Consider the following 20,253-nt stretch of genomic DNA (forward strand, 5'->3'; position numbering starts at 1 on the left):
CCACCATAGTCCCTGTGCCCAAGAACACCAAGGCAACCTGTCTAAATGACTACCGACCCGTAGCACTCACGTCTATAGGCATGAAGTGCTTTGAAAGGCTGGTCATGACTCACATCAACACCATCATCCCATAAACCCTAGACCCACTCCAATTTGCATACCGCCCCAACAGATCCACAGATGATGCAATCTCTATTTTACTCCACACTGCCTTTTCCCACCTGGACAAAAGGAACACCTACGTGAGAATGCTATTCATTGACTACAGCTCATCGTTCAACACCATAGTGCCATCAAAGCTCAGCTGGTAGAGCACGGCGCTTGTAACGCCAAGGTAGTGGGTTCGATCCCCGGGACCACCCATACACAAAAATTTATGCACGCACGACTGTAAGTCGCTTTGGATAAAAGCGTCTGCTAAATGGCATATTATATTATTATTATTATCACTAAGCTAAGGACCCTGGGACTAAACACCTCCCTCTGCAACTGGATCCTGGACTTTCTGACGGGCCGCCTCCAGGTGGTAAGGGTATGCAACAACACATCTGCCACGCTGATCCTCAACACGGGGGCCCCTCAGGATGTGCCTGCTTAGTCCCCTCCAGTACTCCCTGTTCACCCATGACTGTGTGGCCAAGCACGACTCCAACACCATCATTAAGTTTGCCGACGACACAACAGTGGTAGACCTGATCACAGACAACGATGAGACAGCCTATAGGGAGGAGGTCAGAGACCTGGTAGTGTGGTGCCAGGACAACACCTTCTCCCTCAACGTGATCAAGACAAAGGAGATGATTGTGGACTACAGGAAAAGGAGGGCCGAGCACACCCCCATTCTCATCGACGGGGCTGTAATGGAGCAGGTTGAGAGCTTCATGTTCCTTGGTGTCCACATCACCAAAAAACGATCATGGTCCAAACAAACCAACACGGTCGTGAAGAGGGCACGACAACGCCTATTCCCCCTCAGGAGACTGAAAAGATTTGGCATGGGTTCTCAGATCCTCAAAAAGTTATACAGCTGCACCATCGAGAGCATCCTGACTGGTTGCATCACTGCCTGGTATGGCAACTGCTCAGCCTCCGACCACAAGGCGCTACAGAGGTTAGTGCATACGGCCCAGTACATCACTGGGGCCAAGCTTCCTGCCATCCTGGACGTCTATACCAGGCGGTGTCAGAGGAAGGCCCTAAAAATTGCCAAAGACTCCAGCCACCCTAGTCATAAACTGGTCTCTCTGCTACTGCACGGCAAGCGGTACCGGAGCGCCAAGTCTAGGTCCAAAAGGCTTCTTAACAGCTTCTACCCCCAAGCCATAAGACTGCTGAACAGCTAATCAAATGGCTACCCGGACTATTTGCATTGACTCCACCCTTTTTACGCTGCTGCTACTCGTTGTTTATTATCTATGCATGGTCACTTTACCCCTTCCTACATGTACAGTGAGGGAAAAAAGTATTTGATCCCCTGCAGATTTTGTACGTTTGCCCACTGACAAAGAAATGATCAGTCTATAATTTTAATGGTAGGTTTATTTGAACAGTGAGAGACAGAATAACAACAACAAAATCCAGAAAAACGCATGTCAAAAATGTTATAAATTGATTTGCATTTTAATGAGGGAAATAAGTATTTGACCCCCTCTCAATCAGAAAGATTTCTGGCTCCCAGGTGTCTTTTATACAGGTAACGAGCTGAGATTAGGAGCACACTCTTAAAGGGAGTGCTCCTAATCTCAGCTTGTTACCTATATAAAAGACACCTGTCCACAGAAGCAATCAATCAATCAGATTCCAAACTCTCCACCATGGCCAAGACCAAAGAGCTCTCCAAGGATGTCAGGGACAAGATTGTAGACCTACACAAGGCTGGAATGGGCTACAAGACCATCGCCAAGCAGCTTGGTGAGAAGGTGACAACAGTTGGTGCGATTATTCACAAATGGAAGAAACACAAAATAACTGTCAATCTCCCTCGGCCTTGGGCTCCATGCAAGATCTCACCTCGTGGAGTTGCAATGATCATGAGAACGGTGAGGAATCAGCCCAGAACTACATGGGAGGATCTTGTCAATGATCTCAAGGCAGCTGGGACCATAGTCACCAAGAAAGCAATTGGTAACACACTACGCCGTTAAGGACTGAAATCCTGCAGCGCCCGCAAGGTCCCCCTGCTCAAGAAAGCACATATACAGGGCCGTCTGAAGTTTGCCAATGAACATCTGAATGATTCAGAGGAGAACTGGGTGAAAGTGTTTTGGTCAGATGAGACCAAAATTGAGCTCTTTGGCATCAACTCAACTCGCCGTGTTTGGAGAAGGAGGAATGCTGCCTATGACCCCAAGAACACCATCCCCACCGTCAAACATGAAGGTGGAAACATTATGCTTTGGGGGTGTTTTTCTGCTAAGGGGACAGGACAACTTCACCGCATCAAAGGGACGATGGATGGGGCCATGTACCATCAAATCTTGGGTGAGAACCTCCTTCCCTCAGCCAGGGCATTGAAAATGGGTTGTGGAATGTTATTCCAGCATGACAATGACCCAAAACACACGGCCAAGGCAACAAAGGAGTGGCTCAAGAAGAAGTTCATTAAGGTCCTGGAGTGGCCTAGCCAGTCACCAGACCTTAATCCCATAGAAAATCTGTGGAGGGAGCTGAAGGTTCGAGTTGCCAAACGTCAGCCTCGAAAACCTTAATGACTTGGAGAAGATCTGCAAAGAGGAGTGGAACAAAATCCCTCCTGAGATGTGTGCAAACCTGGTGGCCAACTACAAGAAACGTCTGACCTCTGTGATTGCCAACAAGGGTTTTGCCACCAAGTACTTAGTCATGTTTTGCAGAGGGGTCAAATACTTATTTCCCTAATTAAAATGCTAATCAATTTATAAAAAAAATTCTGGATTTTTCTGTTTTTATTCTGTATCTCACTGTTCAAATAAACCTACCATTAAAATGATAGACTGATCATGTCTTTGTCAGTGGGCAAACGTACAAAATCAGCAGGGGATCAAATACTTTTTTCCCTCACTGTACATATTACCTCAATTACCTCGATTAACCTGTACCCCTGCACATTGACTCGGTACCGGTACCCCCTGTATATAGCCTCATTATTGTTATTTTATTATTACTGTTTAATTGTTTTAATTTTTTACTTTTGTTTATTTAGTAAATGTTTTCTTAACAATTTTTTTTTTTAAATGCATTGTTGGTTAAGGGCTTGTAAGTAAGCATTTCACGGTAAGGTCTACACCTTTTGTATTTGGTGAATGTGACAAATAACATTTGATTTGATTTGATTTTGATTTAGCCTACAGCACATTTTCAATATTAGCGGGTTAGGGTTGGGTGGCCTCAGATTTTCACTTAATCAATCATCACATATTGTTGGGCGATGCGGATGGGTTATTAGCAATTGCGGGCAGGTGAGGGTTAACAAACAGCTGACCACTAGCGCACGCACACACACACACACGCGCGCACACACACACATGCATGCATGCACACAGGCACACACCACACACATGCACGCAAACATACATGTGCATGCACAAATTATTGAAACTATGCAAGCATGGACACATACACTAACACTGTTGTGAAAAGCCACTTCAACAACCACTTTCCATTGTATTGTCATCATGCCCATTGTGAACAATAGGTGTAAGGTTTAAAAGGATATACTGATATCCTCCTCTATTTTTTCCTCTGATGGAGGTTTTGACAAATGCTGCTCTAAGCATGTCTTACTGAAATATTTTAACTTACTGTAAATTGCATTTAAAATGTTTGTCTTTGGCCTACTATAAACCTACTAAATCTGGGTCAAACAAACCTGGGGTAGTGCAGTGGGCAAAATAAATAAAAATTAATCTGCAAAGAACATCAGCAAATATCTGATAATGTTCTTATAGGCTTAGGCTACATAGATCTCATAGCTAAGTAATATGGCCCACAGATTTTTATAAAACTGAAGGCAATACCAGGTTGCAAGTATTTTTGATGTGAGGTGTAAGAGGATAGTGGTGCACGCAACTGCCCGACTATATGTGATGAAGTGATAATCTGAGGCCCGCACCCATCCCTAACCTGCTAATATTGAACATTTGTTAACAGGGGGTGCAGGATTATTTTTTTTAACCTGATTTAGATATGTTTCTGCTTATAATTTCCAACATTTTGGTTGGCTATTTGTTAGTCAACTCGTCTATAATTAGATACATGCACCTTCTCTTCTGTCATTATATGTTGCCCTAGAAGACTAAACAAACCCTTGCTTCAGTGGAGTTCAAAGACTTTTAGGGACCGGGGAGAAAATGCAATTGCCTTAAAAAATAACAAGTGGAAAGATTTTCTGTGCAAAATGTCAAAATTACATCAGTTTGACCTGTTGTAAGGACATAGAAAGCTGTGAGAATGACCAAAAATGTTTCTGATAAGATTTCAGTTGGGCTTGGATGCATATTCTATGTGGTTGAAATAGCCTACTATCAGCTTTAATGATGCTGATGAAGATAGCACCTCTACAGATGGTATCTAACTGTGCATTAGCATTCTCTCAAGATGCTGAAATAAATAAATCAAATGTCTCTACTCCTGTTCCCTAGTCAAAATGTTGCCTACATTTGGTGTATCAATTTACTGCAAGAAATACTTAATTGTGCAGGAGTTAATATTAAGGCTATGTGAGAGGTTATAGACCTACAGTCAGTGTCCAGATTTCAGTTTCCATTTAACCCATCTGAACAGTAGGCTACAGTTGAAGTGCCATAGGCCTATTTGAAGTCCCCATCTTGAGACAGTCGAGTTTGTAAAGCGCCTCACAATTATCACACATAACATAGCCTGCACTGCTATCATCCTCTTTTACCACCTCACCAAATATTTCCCAAACATTACTTTTCTGGCCCTCCCTTCTCTTTATTTTTAACATTTTTAACATTTTTAAGCATTTGGTAATTGGCATATTTGGCGCGCATACAGTAAGGCCCTAAAGTTTAGGCATATGCACTAATGCCAGATTGCCGAAAATAATGAAATAAAAAACTCAATGTAGCCTATCAATATAAATTATACAATAATTATACATTCATGGTTTTCTAATGTATTGTTTTCTCTTTATTCAACCTGCCCTTCATCCACACAATATTTAATGACCCTAAACCCGCAGGACTGCAGGTTATGAGGATGAAACAATGGTTACATTTCAATCGTCCTATTGGTCTCATCATTGGTTGGTGTAGATGTGTGGCCTTTACAGGCGCAATAGTGCCTCCTGACGTTCTGGCGTGCGAGGGGTTAAATTGGGAGGTAGCAGGAGCCCAGTGCGCGGTAGGGGAGTCGCCAATTCACCACATAGCGGCGCGTTCTGGGGGCACATCTTAGCGGAAAACATCTGATTCCAACACGTCTCTGAAAAGCGGTGTTTGATTCAACCCTCATAGAGGATAGGAGACGTGTCGACCGGCTAGATAGCGTTCGAATAACATTCAGAACGCTGGAAGGCAAACCTCGAATATGAAGAATACTGTCTGGAGCGCTTGTTAACGGTACGTGACATCCACATTCTTTCGCATCCACAAATTCACAGGCAGGGAAGGCTATTTGTGTTTTGCTGTCACGGAATGCTTCACTTTCAAATAGAAAGTCATACATTTGGAATTATATTTTACATGCTGAATCAAACAAATCCAAGAAGACCCATGATTTTTCCATTAGTTCCAGCTGTGCGAGCTATGCACACGTCACTAAGGTAATGGTTTAGTACTAGGTAATTATGGGAGGTCGCTATTTAGCTTTCTGGAAATGTAGTTCGGCTGAGTAACAGATCGCTTGTTTTTTTTTGGCCAACTTGTTGAATATTCTGTTTAAAAAACGTTAAAATCATGTTTTTGGAAACCTAAGATGTTTATCTGTTAAACAAGGCCGTCTTCATGGGCCTACAGAAAGGGGTTATAATGGTATCTTTGCACTGCGCAACCATATTTAGCCTTATACTTCTTCATAACTGGATCTTTGCGTGTATATGAAATGCAATAGATCATTAATCATATACTTCCAGCATTTGTTAGTATCCCTAGTAGACAGTTGTCTGGTAATGTCGGAATGTAGTCTTTGTTTGTAGGCTAGGCCACTGTCTGTATCCACAGTGGGTCTAGGCTGCAGTTGTGGTATTTCACCATCCTATTAAGTCTGTCTGATCCATGCCCTGATCTCCTCCAGATGTGCTGAATAGAACGTCACTTTTCCTTCTAATGAAGCAACACAACGCCCAGGATTGGGACGTCTCTATCTCTTTGCAGCCATTCTGCTGACTTAGTGTAAATATTTTCTTTAAAAAAAGAATTGTGTGTATGGGTTCAGCCTAACTAGTTGAAGATGCCTGAAGAATGCAAAAGATGGCAGATGTTCTTGATGTAGCTTAAGCATCCAGTGTTTGGAAAGTTGGTCCCCTGGCAGGTTTAAAATGCCTAATGGCTATTTGTAATGCTGCCGGCTGGTCCTTCTCTCACCTTTTTAAAGCTGTGTAATTGAGTATCCGCTCAGGAAATGCCAATGGGTTTTGTCTGTTCTTAGATAGGGGGCAGTCCATTCAGTAACTGTCAGGTTAGTTAGTCATGCTGACATTGAGAAGTTGTTTTTATTAGCTTTTTGTATAGTCGCTGACACAGCCTCTTATTAAGGCAAAGTCACTGGGACTGTCACTCCATGGTAGTTACTGAACAGCTAGCATCATGTGCCTAACGTAACCACCACCCCAAAGGTATTTCAGCCTTTTAACCCTGGCTGACAGTATCCCAATAACCCTCTTCTCGCCCATTACTGGGGATTCTTTGACTTGACACACACACACTGTGGTGTGATCCACAGATGACCCAATCAGTCACATGGTGCTATCTGGGATCTGATTGGTATTCTAGTCAGTAATTTGGTTTGGAAAGGAATCCCTTACTGCTTCGTGTTATCGGATATTAGGAACTAATTGTTTCCTCTGTGATAGAGGCCCCGATAAACATGCATGTAAAGAGTACGTTTACACCCAGTGACCGATATGACCAAAGATTACGTACGTCTTAAAGCGGGGATGCAATCAAACCCTGTCACCGACTGCTCCAGCTATCATATGATGACCGGAAAACTCTTCTGGTCATTGCTGTAGACCTTGAACGCACTTTGGTGTGTAAAAAAAAAACTGCTCTCATAGCAGAAACAGAAAGACATGAACATTTTATTGTCTTAGTGCTGTCGCTCTTGTGATGCAAGCCATATAATACAAATGATGGCTGGCAATGCAAGATTTGGCTGTGGTTTCGTGTGTGTGTGTGTGTGTGTGTGTGCAGATAAACTTGAGCTGCATGAAGATCTTAGATACTTCAACATTTCTGCCACCGTAGCTCTGCAAAGCATGTCATCTGACTTTCACATACTCAAATTGGTTTGGTTTAGAAGAGTCTTCTCGAGTGGAAGTTTGTAAGTGTTATTATATCACTGAATAGATGGTTAGAGGCGATATTGGCATACAGCCCTGATGCACTAAATGTCCCCAAGAGCTTATTTCGTATCTTACCATGTTCCTGACACTGTTTCCCCTCTGGACTAGTCCATATTCTATAACGTCACTAATCACTTTCAACAGCTTGAGGACAACTGGGACTGAGGACAGTCATTAGATAATCATTTTATCTAAGGCTTTTCACCCTACTGAGCCAAACTGAGTCTAGCCAAAGCAACGTGTACTGGACTGGCTTGGTTATGCATCCACCATAGTGGCTGGAACAGTGCTGAACAGGACAATGTGAAAATAAAATATTCAAGCCAGTGCGGTTCAGGTTGGCACAGGGTATTAAAGGAGCTGCCTTGACTATCGTTTAAACAGCTCCCAGTCTCTCACTGTAGTTTTAATGTTAACGTGTTTACCAGTCATCAGAGGGGCATTAGGCAGAGCTGGACTTTACCTGAAGAGAGTCAAGTTAATGTTAACTACTCTTCAGCAGTCACTGTGCTTTGGGTTTTACAAGAGCCTCTGGACTGTCAGCTTTGTACTTGTTTTCAGGAAATGGACTGTTGTTTTTATGAGTAACCCCCCAGACTGACACTGAGAGAGAGGACTACAAGAGGCCTCTATGTAGAGGGGAGGGAATTCAACTTGCGCTGTGTCATACAGGAGGTTCTTAGCAATGATCCCTCTAAGCTCCGCGAGTAAGCAGGCGAGCAGTAGCCCCAAGACTGCCGCGCAGAAGAAATATCAGCCCACTGAGAGAAGCACAAGATTGAACTTCACTCAACTTTCTAGAGTTTTCCCTGTTAGTTAACACTATCAACGCATCAGAGTAGGATACTATTGCATTGACACGCACTACTCAGCCCGTACTCTACACAGACCTGTGCGGCATAACATTTACATTTTAGTCATTTAGCAGATGCTCTTATCCAGAGTGACTTACAGGAGCAATTAGGGCTAAGTGCCTTGCTCAACCAATAAGAGCTGCACTAAGGCTATATGCAAATCGACCATTGCCATATATGGATCTGTGCCATTTACTTTGAACTAGACTATGTGTACAGATGTGGTCGTGAGTAGGTGTGCTTGTTTTGAGATCAAAGCGAGAGCTGCATGTAGGACGTGTGCACATTTTGTTCATATTCTTTGTTAGTGAGTTATAGATCATTTGTAGTCATCAATAGGGGAGTGATTGCTTCCTACGAGAGCACAAAATGTGTACATTTCTAGACCTCTTTGAAAAGCAAGTCAGGTGAAGAGCTTTTTTTTGTCTTAAAGGGGTAGTGTTGTATTTTGAGACAGGCTTGAATAAGCTAAGTAGCCAATAGGTAGAGGGTAGCATAATTTGTCTGATTCTCTGTAATAATGGTATGGGAATAATAATGCATTTTATTTTGTAAAGTGGTTTCTTGCATCAAACAACACAACATTTTCAGTCACCTTGTCTGATGGACAAGTGGATAAACAGGTTAATGTCAAGCCCTGCATGTTTTTTTAAAAAGTCTCATGGAATGTAGGCCTACATTGAACACCACACCTTGGCTGCTACTGTAGGCTGAATGATAGAACTGCTATTTCCATATAAAAATGTTTCTCCATTGTTTTTGATGGTAGGCCACTCTGGTAGGCCTACATTATGATCAAATAGCCACTGTAGCCTACTTGGTCACTGTTAAACATGTAACTTAAAGCGGGTACAGCCTCAGTGTTCACAGGAAACGCGCTCTGGAAGTTGCACAGAATGTTCACAACATTCAAGTTTGCGCTCAGCAGACCTGAAGTTTGCTCAGTGCCTAAATGTTTTTGAGGGAACATTGGTTCTTGGCCTTGTATGTCTCCCTATTCCTGAGTTACACTGACTTTTGTATAAATAAACTGAGTTTAGCAGGCCTATGTTCTCAATCCTGCCTCAGTCACATTCTTGGATGTTACTATACATACATTGTTTCTCACCTCTTAAGTAAGGTTTTATAGGGTTGCACTACAGTTGCTGAGGGTGGATTGCTGTACTGTCATGTTATGAGATTACTGGAGCGTATGGCCAGCTTTAAACACCAACCAGGTAGCGTAAGATTAACTTCATTTAATAGCTCAACCTTTGGTCGCTCCCAACCTTTGCGCTCCTCTGCCTGAGTCAGTCAAGGCTCCTTTTCAGTAGCGAGGCGATCTACGCAGCATCTGCAAGTGCCCTTGAAGGTATGTGTCATATGGAAAATAAATGTTTAGCTGCTGAAATCAACCTGTGGTGGTTGTTATACTGTACTGTTGTAGTGTTTATCTCTCTCTCCCAGAAAGAAGCCATTTTGTTCCCTAGTCCAGCTGTGAGTGTTGTTGATGGTTCCAGAGCTCTCTGTCTGTTGGTAGTCAAGTCTCCTCTTGCAGTTTACACTACTGGCCGGCCACTGACTTTCTATTTTACTGTAGGCTACTCTATGTCTGTGCTCTGTTTCTGTCTTTGTTTGTCTTGAAGGGCCTAATTACAGCTGTGATGGTGTTAATCATAGTGAACTGTGGTTAAATTCGTGGCTAGAGTTGTTAGTAGCAAATTTGTCTCCTACCATAACCAGAGGACCAAGTTGCCCACAGATGGACAGTGTGGTGGTACCCAGCTGTCAGCCTCAGGTAGGGTGGCCCCAGCTGATTGTGAGTTCCTAAGAAGCTGTCGCTAGGTTCTCTAAAACCAGAATGGCTGAGTGTTACATTAACATAATATCTGGGTTTTCCATGGCTCGCTCTGCCTCTCCTTAGTCTTCACTTGACTGAGAGAGGAGCAATGTTAATCACAATGGATTATACTCTGGCATATTTTCCTGAAGTAGGCCCCGTGGAACAGCTTTAATTTGAACGCCCAGCCTCTCACCCTATGGTCTTTATGACGGCCTAGAGTTGGACTGGACAGGGCCTCTGTGACTATGTGAATCCCATGACTGACAGGACACACTGTTCGAAAGAGGAAGTGTGTGTCCCTGGCCAGTTGCGCAGCTGTTTGTGATGCCCTCCAGGTGTTCCTCTCTCACACCCATTCAGTCTTAAAGACCCCACTGAGTTTAATTGCAGTTTCATCACCTCCCATCACTACATACATGGCTATCAACGGGTCACAGCAAGGCTACAACATGGATCAAAATGCTGTGTGTTTGTTGTGTGTGGTTAGTAGGAACAAGGTACTGGGGTCATGGCTCCTCATTGTGGATCATTTAAAGGGATATTACTTTTTACGATGCTCACAAAACCTTTAGGGGACAATTTCAGGTAGCGGAAGCTGTTCATCTTTAAAATGTTTAGAGCTGTAATGTCTTTGTTCTGTTATCATTCTGCTTTTATCACCAAAAAAGCTTAAAGTAACTGTCCAGTGTTTCCTGATTTCAATGAACTATGACCTATAATGAATAATAATATGAGTGAAATACTCTTTCCAAAAAAAATTGTAATGTTAGATGCACTATGGAGAAATCACCCTGCCATTTCCTGGTTGCAAAAATTCTAATTGCGTGCGTTCAATGAGAATGACAGATCTATAACACACATTTCTATGTGAATTTGGTCACCCAAAAAGTTACATATTGCAGCTTTAAGTATGTTAAAAATAAGCTTTTCTGTGTTGGAATGGTGTGGCCGTATGCCAGCCATTAAAAATATTCATGCGAGTAGTATATATTCTTTTATATAAGGCGAATCAACAACATTATTTTGGTACGAGTTAACAGAATATTAACTTTCTAAAAATTACATTTTCACTGGACAGTTAATTTAACATGGGAGTGTAGTTGCGTTATATTTCTCTCACACACTCCATCTCCCCCTCCCTCCCTCCTACAGGCACATAACTGAGCATGTGTGAGTGCTGAGCCTCTTTGCTGAGTCGACCCCCTGGCCTGAACAAGGAGCTGCCGTCTGATTTAGTTTACCTGTCCTGTCTGCCTGTCCCGACTCCCGTAAGGCTGGCCCCCCACCCCACCATGTCTACTGAAGTGGAGAGCAGTGCACCCGTAGTCCCGGCCGACCCCTCCAGCACCCCCGCCCCCACCACATCTTCTACAACCAGCCCTCCCACCACACCCTCCACCGCACCAGCCAAGACCCCCTTTAAGAAAGAGAAGAAGAAAGGTACTGTATGCAATATGCAAGGGGCCTCCATCTTTCCCCACATGAGGGATTTGGTGTTATGGGCTGAACAGACTTTTTCTGAGTCATCAGACTTGACCTTATAGTATAGTTTTACATCTTGATTTCCATGCGTCTTGTGGTGTGATGGTTGAGGCTACGAATTAGATATAGACGAATTAAAGAGGGCATTCTCAACCGGACAGAAAGTGACAATCGATCCAATCAATCACTTTTCTCTCCTTCTCTCTTCCCTCTGCCCAGCTCCAGAGAAGACTGATGAGTACCTGCTGTCCAGGTTCCAGGGTGATGGTGTGAGGTACAAGGCCAAGCTGATCGGCATCGATGATGTCCCAGAGGCCCGAGGGGACAAGATGAGCCAGGACTCGATGATGAAACTCAAGGTACCACCATATCATGATGCAGACACTACAGTACACTTGCTGCTACGGCTCTATATCCACGCAGTAGTGTTAGTAAAGAGCAAATTGAATGTGATTTTGTTAGTCTGTTTTCTATGGTCATTTCTCTTTGGGTGTGCATATGGTGGTGGGCTGTGTGCGTTAGTATGTCATTGTTATGTGGTGTTTGTTATGTAACTGTTGTGTTGTTGTGCAGGGCATGGCAGTAGCTTCTCGGTCCCAGGGCAAACACAAGCAAAGGATCTGGGTCAACATATCCATGTCAGGCATCAAGATCATTGATGAGAAAACAGGGGTGAGGACAACTGTTCTATGACTTTCTAATCCACAGTTCATCCCTCTGTTCCTCTTTCTAAATCCTGTCTCAGTGGCTGGGCAGTATCAACCTTAGTACCAATCTTTACAAATAAAATTCTCTATTATAGGAATTGTAGAGGGAGATAATTTTCACAAGGTAAACACAGGACATGACCTCAGTCGAGTAGATTCCATGTAGGCCTAATTGCAAGTGTTTATATTATTAGGCAATTGAAGACTCACAAAGACTAAACTGTTTTAAAAGCTCTCTATTCCTCTCAGGTGATAGAACACGAGCACATAGTGAACAAGATCTCATTCATCGCCAGAGATGTAACGGATAACAGGGCCTTCGGCTACGTGTGTGGGGCCGAGGGACAGCACCAGTTCTTCGCCATAAAGACTGGCCAGCAGGTAAGACGCTCCGACACACACACGCAGATTGTTGCAAGTAGTTGATTGTCTATTGACTGTTTTTCCATGAATCTCCTCTCCATATAGGCAGAGCCCCTGGTCATTGACCTTAAGGATCTATTCCAGGTCATCTTCAACATGAAGAAGAAGTCAGAGGCCTCACAGAAGGTAAATAACTATGGTGGGGTTTGTGATCAGAGTTGTGTTCAGTAGGGCATACCGTAGCAAAACACTTTGCAACAGAAAACTAAAATCTATGTTCTGGTAGTACAGCCCTGTTTTAAATCTGTTTCCAAACATTTTTCTCCCTACTGAACATGACCCTTTTTTTTGTTAGTTTTTAAAATGTTTTTTGGGAAGTAACATTTTGGGGTTGCTGACTGGACGGAGGTCATGTGACTGAAGTTATGAGGTCAACACTGCCCCCTAGTGCTTTATTACAGTCCCGCACCATTAACCATGCTTTCATTGCAATACCAATGAGATGACTCATTATGGCACACACATCTCATCCAATAAGTAAATAGAGAACATATTACATTCCTCCAATGGGAATATTCACCTTGTTTTTCCTCTTTCTCTATCTTTTCAGGGTGAGAGTAATAATGCAGTAGCTGAGGTAAGTGCCTGTGTATGTTGGATAATATAAGCTTTATCTGAGATGTACGTGTAGTGCATACTTGACCTCTTATTGCTGTGTTTCATTTACAGAATGGTGGTGATGCCTTGCTCAGTATCGATGGCCAGGCAGGCACTGCCAAAGTAAGTGTTTAAGATCGTAGAATCATACATGTAAAAGACTGCAAAGTGGATGCAAAAGAGGATTCCCCAGGCACACGCGTCTACTAGTAGATGTTCTGTGGTGTTGTTGAATCTCTCATTTTATGATACTGGATGTATCTTTAAGATGCTGATAATGGATATATGTTTTTGTTCAGGAGGTGCAACAGCTGAATTTGTTTGGAGACATGTCCACCCCTCCAGACATCCACTCTCCTACAGTAAGTCAGCCTGCTGTTGTTGGGTTCACTAGATGTGCACACATTCATAAAGGCTCTTCTTAGTTTCTAGTAATATACTCATAAGGTGCAAAGGCCTAAGTGCTAGAGCTGGGGAAATGCTCATAACTCAGACTTTACAAATGGATAGGGCCAATTGTTGGCAATTATGTTATATACCATGCTTATCTTCTGCCATAAACGTTTTTGGACAGAATAGACAACGACAAATTACCTTGCTGCTATTTTATTTTGAAGATTGGAGGCTTTTCGCCCCCTTTCCTGTTCCTAACAAGGATATTTTCCCCAATTTTATAATCAGGTGGCTTTGACAACTCGAGCTCTGGTAAAGTTCCTCTCAGGTTCTAGCTAGCTCAGTCTTGCACTTTGCCATAGAAGTTTGTATTATTCTGCATTGTGGATGTATCCCAGTCTCTCGCCCCAAAACATAGCTTATCTGCATAACTTCACCCCTTCCACCAATCACATCATCCCATATGTCATACAGGGCTCTCAAACTCAACTCTGTAAAGGTCTGTCTGTAATAAGTGTATGTTTATTAACTTGAAGTAGTTTTGATGGATTACAAAGGTCAAATCCTGGATATATCTTAAATGTCAGCACATTCCGAATAATGGTTGTAATTCCTGACACAAAGGCTGGTGCCTTGACAAAGCACATTTTTACAGTTGAGTTTCTGATTCCTGTTTAAATGTTTATTTATCTATCACCACTGTTGCTTCATCAATCATAAACTGTCTTCTCATGTCATTGTTATTAATTTAGCTGTGTTAACAGTTGCTTCTCTCTTTCAGCGCAACAGATTTTTATTTTTTCTCTCTCCCTCTCGTTCCCTCCCTTGATAACCAGGAGACTAATGATATTCTATTGCTGGATCTGTCCGCCGAGGTTGACAGCAATCAGAACTGTATAAAGGGAAATCCCTTCACTTCCGGTACACCTAACCCTTGGGGCACCCCCCGAACAGAGAACCCCTTCTCCTCCACGTTTGGCTTCTTTCCAACCCCAGACACTGACCCTTTCAGCAATGACCCCCTCGCCCAATTAGCACCCCCCCATTCTCTGATCTCAGCCCCCTCCACCAATCACAACCAAGAAAGCTCTGTTCACTTCTTGGGTAGGCCAATCAGGAACGGTGTTGGTCTTAACGGAGACTCTGACAACTTCGGTCAGCAGTTGAACGGGTTGTCCAATAAGAACATGATCCTGGCTCTCAGTAACGGCCAGTGGCCACTAGGGGGAGGGATGACAGAAGAGAGCAGGGTCCCCGTTCCTGTCCAGAACGGTTTGGGACCTGTGCCCTCACCACAGAACCCCTTTCTGGACATTTCTGGGAAAAGCCCACTCCTTTGTAACGGTGTGATGTTTGATCCACAACCCACTGCCGCTGTGGGTCCTAGCAAGGACAGTTCGGTTGTGTTAAGCCCCCCTCCACAGAACACTAAGGCTGGACGAGGTCGGAGGAGTGCCAAGGTGAAGCTCCATAGAGGTCCTATGATGTTGCTGCATGTCTGAGAATGAGTCTGTCTGCACACCTCCTCCCCAAACCATAATTGGTTTTCTAACAACAACCCCCTTTCACAGCACTGGGATACCATACTGGCATATTCTATTCCTACAGGCCAGCATTGCACTGGGTTTTGTCTCTACCAACATGGTTTTGGTACAAGGATATTAGGGTTGGTGTGTTTTTTTTCTCTGGGATGGAACTGGTATGGTTTTCTAACATAATTGCATGTAGTGGTGCTCACATGGCTTCTCTAACCTGCTTGTCCTAGGAGATTAACAACCTCTACTCGACCGTAAACACTGTTTATCTCCTGTTGCTATCTATTTATATGTTCCTTGTCTTAACATTCATGCTTCAGTGAGGTGTGGAGGTAAGTGTTGGTATTTGTGTCTTTTTAAGTATTATTAGAAATGTACGTTTCTCTTCTTCAGGTCTCTCTTGAAAAATAGATTTTTATCTCAATGAGAAAAACCTGTATAAATACAGGTTATTTTAAAATAAGGGTGTCATATTAATGTGAATACAGTATATAAGTATGATCATTTAGTTTTTCCATAATGCATTATCATCCATATAAACCTTGTCATTAATTCAGTGCTTACCACAGTTTTCCCTTGTTTACTGGCCCTCAATGAATAGTAAATTGTTCAATATCCCTGTAGTAAATTTGGTCGCCTAATTTGCGGTTTGACCACCAGTCTCCTCCTGCCAATGACCTGTTTGGGGCCGACCCATTTGCTGCTCCCAGTCAGCCTGACTGCTCATCTGCCTCCGATGACCTCTTCAACAGTCCGACCACCACCTCCCCCATAACAGCTCTGGGTAAGACTAATGGCCTCATTGGCTCCAAATAGTGAGAACCCATGTTGTGTTAAAGCAAAACAATCGACTAGTTTAAATCGGCATTGGCGCAAATCAGTGCTTTTTATTATCATACTTTAGCTATGCTGAGCTTGAGGCAATCTAGATGGTGTCTAAGTTCATTTCAGTCTACTTACTGTACCCAAACCTAAATGGAAAAGGTCACCTTCTCATCACCCTCCTCTCTCTCCCCTGTTCTTCCTCTGTCCTCCAGGAGCATTGCAGTTGGGTCCCCCTTCAGTCACCATTCATGGGACAGCCCCACCACCGTGGGGAGTCCCAGCACCAGGCCCTTCGATGTTCACAATGCCAGGAGGGGTAACACTCCCCAACCTCCAGACCACCTTCCCCCAGCCATCCGCCTCGGTGCCCTGCCCATACCCCCGGCCCCCTGGGGCCAGCAGGCTCCATCCACGTATGGGGCCCAGCCGGTCACCCAGGCTTGGGGACAGCCTGCTCCTGCAGGGCCCATGGTTGCACCTGGCTGGGGCCAGCCTCCCATGGCTAACCCCTTCCAACCCGGCCCCTTTGCCATGATGGGAGGCCCTCCACAGGGTATGCCACAAGGTCCACCTCGGCCCCCACCCCGGCCGCCAGTCAAGGAGGCTACAGCTAAGGTGGAACCGAGTGCCTTCACGGCTCTGGACCCCCTGGGAGGGGAGAAGGAGAAGAAGAGTGGGAAGGACATGTTCAAGGACTTCCAGATTGCCAAGCCTCCAGCCATCCCGGCCAGGAAGGGGGAGCAGACACCTGGGGCCGCCCCCAGCACTAATGGGGATGGAGCATTTGCCCAGTACTTCTCCAGCAAAGTGGGCATGCTCCAGGAGGTTGCGGATCACGACGACTTTGAAATTCAAAGTCAAATGTCAGCGGTTGCCAATGGTAATGGCGGTTATTTGCAATTTCAAATTCCTATCTATAGATTTGGAGTTTACCGCAATACTGATTTTATCATATAGCCCCAGCAAATATCAAGTCTAAGTTAAATAAAAATGTATTTGTCACATGCGCCGAATACAACAGGTGTAGACCTTACCGTGTAATACTTGCTTAGGAGCCCTTCCCAACGATGCAGAGTAAAAAAAATTAAAAATAATAATAAAATGGTAACACAAGGAATAAAATGCACAAAAATTGAGCTATATAAAGGGAGTACCAGTCCCAGATCAATGTGCAGGGGTACAAGATATTTGAGGTAGATATGTACATGAAGACAAGGTAAAGTGACTAGGCATCAGGTTAGATGATGATGATGATAATAATAATAATAATAATAGTTAAAAAAAGAACGAGTAGCAGCAGCAAATGATGAGTGTAAAAGTGTGTGTGTGTGTATATAGTCTTGTGAGTGTGCATAGTCTGTGCAAGATGGGGCAGTGCAGATAGTCCAGGTAACCATTTAATTAACTATTTAGCAGTCTTATGGCTTGGAGGTAGAAGCTGTCTCGGAGCCTGTTGGTCCGGTACCGTTTGCCGGACGGTAGCACAGTGAATTCTATGGCTTGGGTTACAAGATGTTTTGATGTACAGTACCAGTCAAAAGTTTGGACATACCTACTCATTCCAGGGTTTGTCTTTATTTTTACTATTTTCTACATTTGTATAATAATACTGAAGACATCAAAACTATGAAATAACACATATGGAATCAGATTTTATATTTGAGATTCTTCAAAGTAGCCACCCTTTGCCTTGATGACAGCTTTGCACACTCTTGGCATTCTCTCAACCAGCTTCATGAGGTAGTCACCTGGAATGCATTTCAATTAACAGGTGTGCCATGTTAATTTGTGGAATTTATTTCCTTCTTAATGCGTTTGAGCCAATCAGTTGTTGTGTCAAGGTAGGGGGGTATACAGAAGAGAGCCCTATTTGGTAAAAGACCAAGTCCATATTATGGCCAGAACAGCTCAAATAAGCAAAGAGAAACGACAGTCCATCATTACTTTAAGACATGGTCAGTCAATCCGGAATATTTCAAGAACTTTGAATGTTTCTTCAAGTACAGTCGCAAAAACCATCAAGCGCTATGATGAAACTGGCTCTCATGAGGACCGCCGCAGGAATGGAAGACCCAGAGTTACCTCTGCTGCAGAGGATAAGTTCATTAGAGTTAACTGCACCTCAGATTGCAATCCAAATAAATACTTCACAGAGTTCAAGTAACAGACACATCTCAACATCAACTGTTCAGAGGAGACTGTGTGAATCAGGCCTTCATGGTCGAATTGCTGCAAAGAAACCACTACTAAAGGACACTAATAAGAAGAAGATACTTGCTTGGGCCAAGAAACATGAGCAATGGACATTAGACCGGTAGAAATCTGTCCTTTGGTCTGATGAGTCCAAATTTGAGATTTTTGGTTCCAACTGCCGTGTCTTTGTGAGACGCAGAGTAGGTGAACGGATGATCTCCGCATGTGTGTTTTCACCATGAAGCATGGAGGAGGTGTGGGGGTGCTTTGCTGGTGACATTGTCATTGATTTATTTAGAATTCAAGGCACACTTAACCAGCATGGCTACCACAGCATTCTGCAGTGATACGCCATCCCATCTGGTTTGCGCTTAGTGGGACTATCATTTGTTTTTCAACAGGACAATGACCCAAAACACACCTCCAGGCTGTGTAAGGGCTATTTTACCAAGAAGGAGAGTGATGGAGTGCTGCATCAGATGACCTGGCCTCCACAATCACCCGACCTCAACCCAATTGAGATGGTTTGGGATGAGTTGGACCGCAGAGTGAAGGAAAAGCAGCCAACAAGTGCTCAGCATATGTGGGAACTCCTTCAAGACTGTTGGAAAAGCATTCCAGGTGAAGCTGGTTGAGAGAATGCCAAGCGTGTGCAAAGCTGTCATCAAGGCAAAGGGTGGCTACTTTGAAGAATCTCACATTTAAAGTATATTTTGATTTGTTTAACTTTTTTGGTTACTACATGATTCCATATGTGTTATTTCATAGTTTTTATGTCTTCACTATTATTCTACAATATAGAAAATAGTAAAAAGAAAGAAAAACCCTTGAATGAGTAGGTGTGTCCAAACTTTTGACTGGTAGTGTATCTGTCAAATGTATTATTTGAATCCCTCTGATTCTCCCCTTTCTTTCCTGTCTGTCTTTAGACCCACCCAAATCGGCCCCACAGCAAGCTGCTCCCATCATGTCTCCTGCAGCGGCCCCCGGTCCAGGGCTCCTGGATGCCTTTGCCCCAACTCCAGCCCCAGGCCTGGCTCCAGCAGCAGCAACAGGTCTCAACCAGAGCCTATTTGATGACACATTTGGCACTGCAACTCCTAATGCCTTTGGAGCACCACTTCTAGCAATGGTATGGATGTACACACACACACACACACACACACAAACAAACAGACTTATACTGTAATGAATCCTATCAAACTCCAATCAATTGATGGTAACATACTGCTTTGTATCATTATAAAACCTTAATATTTTCCCTCTTTACGACAGAACACTCCTGTTGCCCAGACCACTGGTGGCTCGGATCCCTTCGGAGACCCCTTTGGAAACCCCTTTGCCTAAGTGACATCCTGCCCATCAGTTCCAGAGAATAAGCAGCAAAGCTCTACGACCAAATAATATCTTCAGATCCAGCTGCTACAACTACAACACGCGCCAGACAATCTACATGATTACATCTTTTAGCCCCTGCCCCAATGCACACATATTAACTCCTTACCTGCCTTTCTTTGTCAGTTACTTAGCCCCCCCACCCCCACCGTGCCATGTCAGAGGACACCTGTACCACCTATTGAGATGTGCCTTAAGTAAATCAGTTGATGAATGAGCTGGAGGACTTTAATGTATGTCTTGCCCAATCAGTAGTAGTAGTTTTTGTTTCTGTTCCCAACTCACTTAGCTTTTCAGCGCCACTGAATGAAATGTATTGTAATGAAATTATTCTCTTAAGAAGGGATGAACATGGGATGGATGGATGGATGGATGGATGGAAGGGAAGGCCCTGGAAATAGGGATGAACATGGGATGGATGGAAGGGAAGGCCCTGGAAATACTCGATACTGTCTATATTAAACACAGAAAAAAATGTATTTCAGTGTGGTCTTTTGGGCGTCTTTGTCGTGTTTTAGATATT

The 20,253-nt window shown here is 43.6% G+C and overlaps 1 protein-coding gene across 1 annotated transcript; it reads left to right on the forward strand.

Annotated features, from left to right (window-relative positions):
- Positions 1-5,326: 5,326 nt before the first annotated feature.
- LOC121582824 (disabled homolog 2) lies at positions 5,327-20,209 on the forward strand. The gene is given in 15 exon segments (XM_041898945.2): positions 5,327-5,561; positions 11,333-11,620; positions 11,882-12,021; positions 12,236-12,334; positions 12,619-12,750; positions 12,838-12,918; positions 13,343-13,369; positions 13,462-13,512; positions 13,689-13,751; positions 14,619-15,242; positions 15,978-16,101; positions 16,355-16,501; positions 16,504-17,022; positions 19,265-19,467; positions 19,611-20,209. Coding segments are annotated over 14 exon segments (2,430 nt in total). The 5' UTR covers positions 5,327-5,561; positions 11,333-11,472; the 3' UTR covers positions 19,683-20,209.
- The last annotated feature ends 44 nt before the right edge of the window (positions 20,210-20,253 follow it).

This window comes from Coregonus clupeaformis, chromosome 15 (genome assembly GCF_020615455.1).
Source record: "Coregonus clupeaformis isolate EN_2021a chromosome 15, ASM2061545v1, whole genome shotgun sequence".
Taxonomy (NCBI): domain Eukaryota; kingdom Metazoa; phylum Chordata; class Actinopteri; order Salmoniformes; family Salmonidae; genus Coregonus; species Coregonus clupeaformis.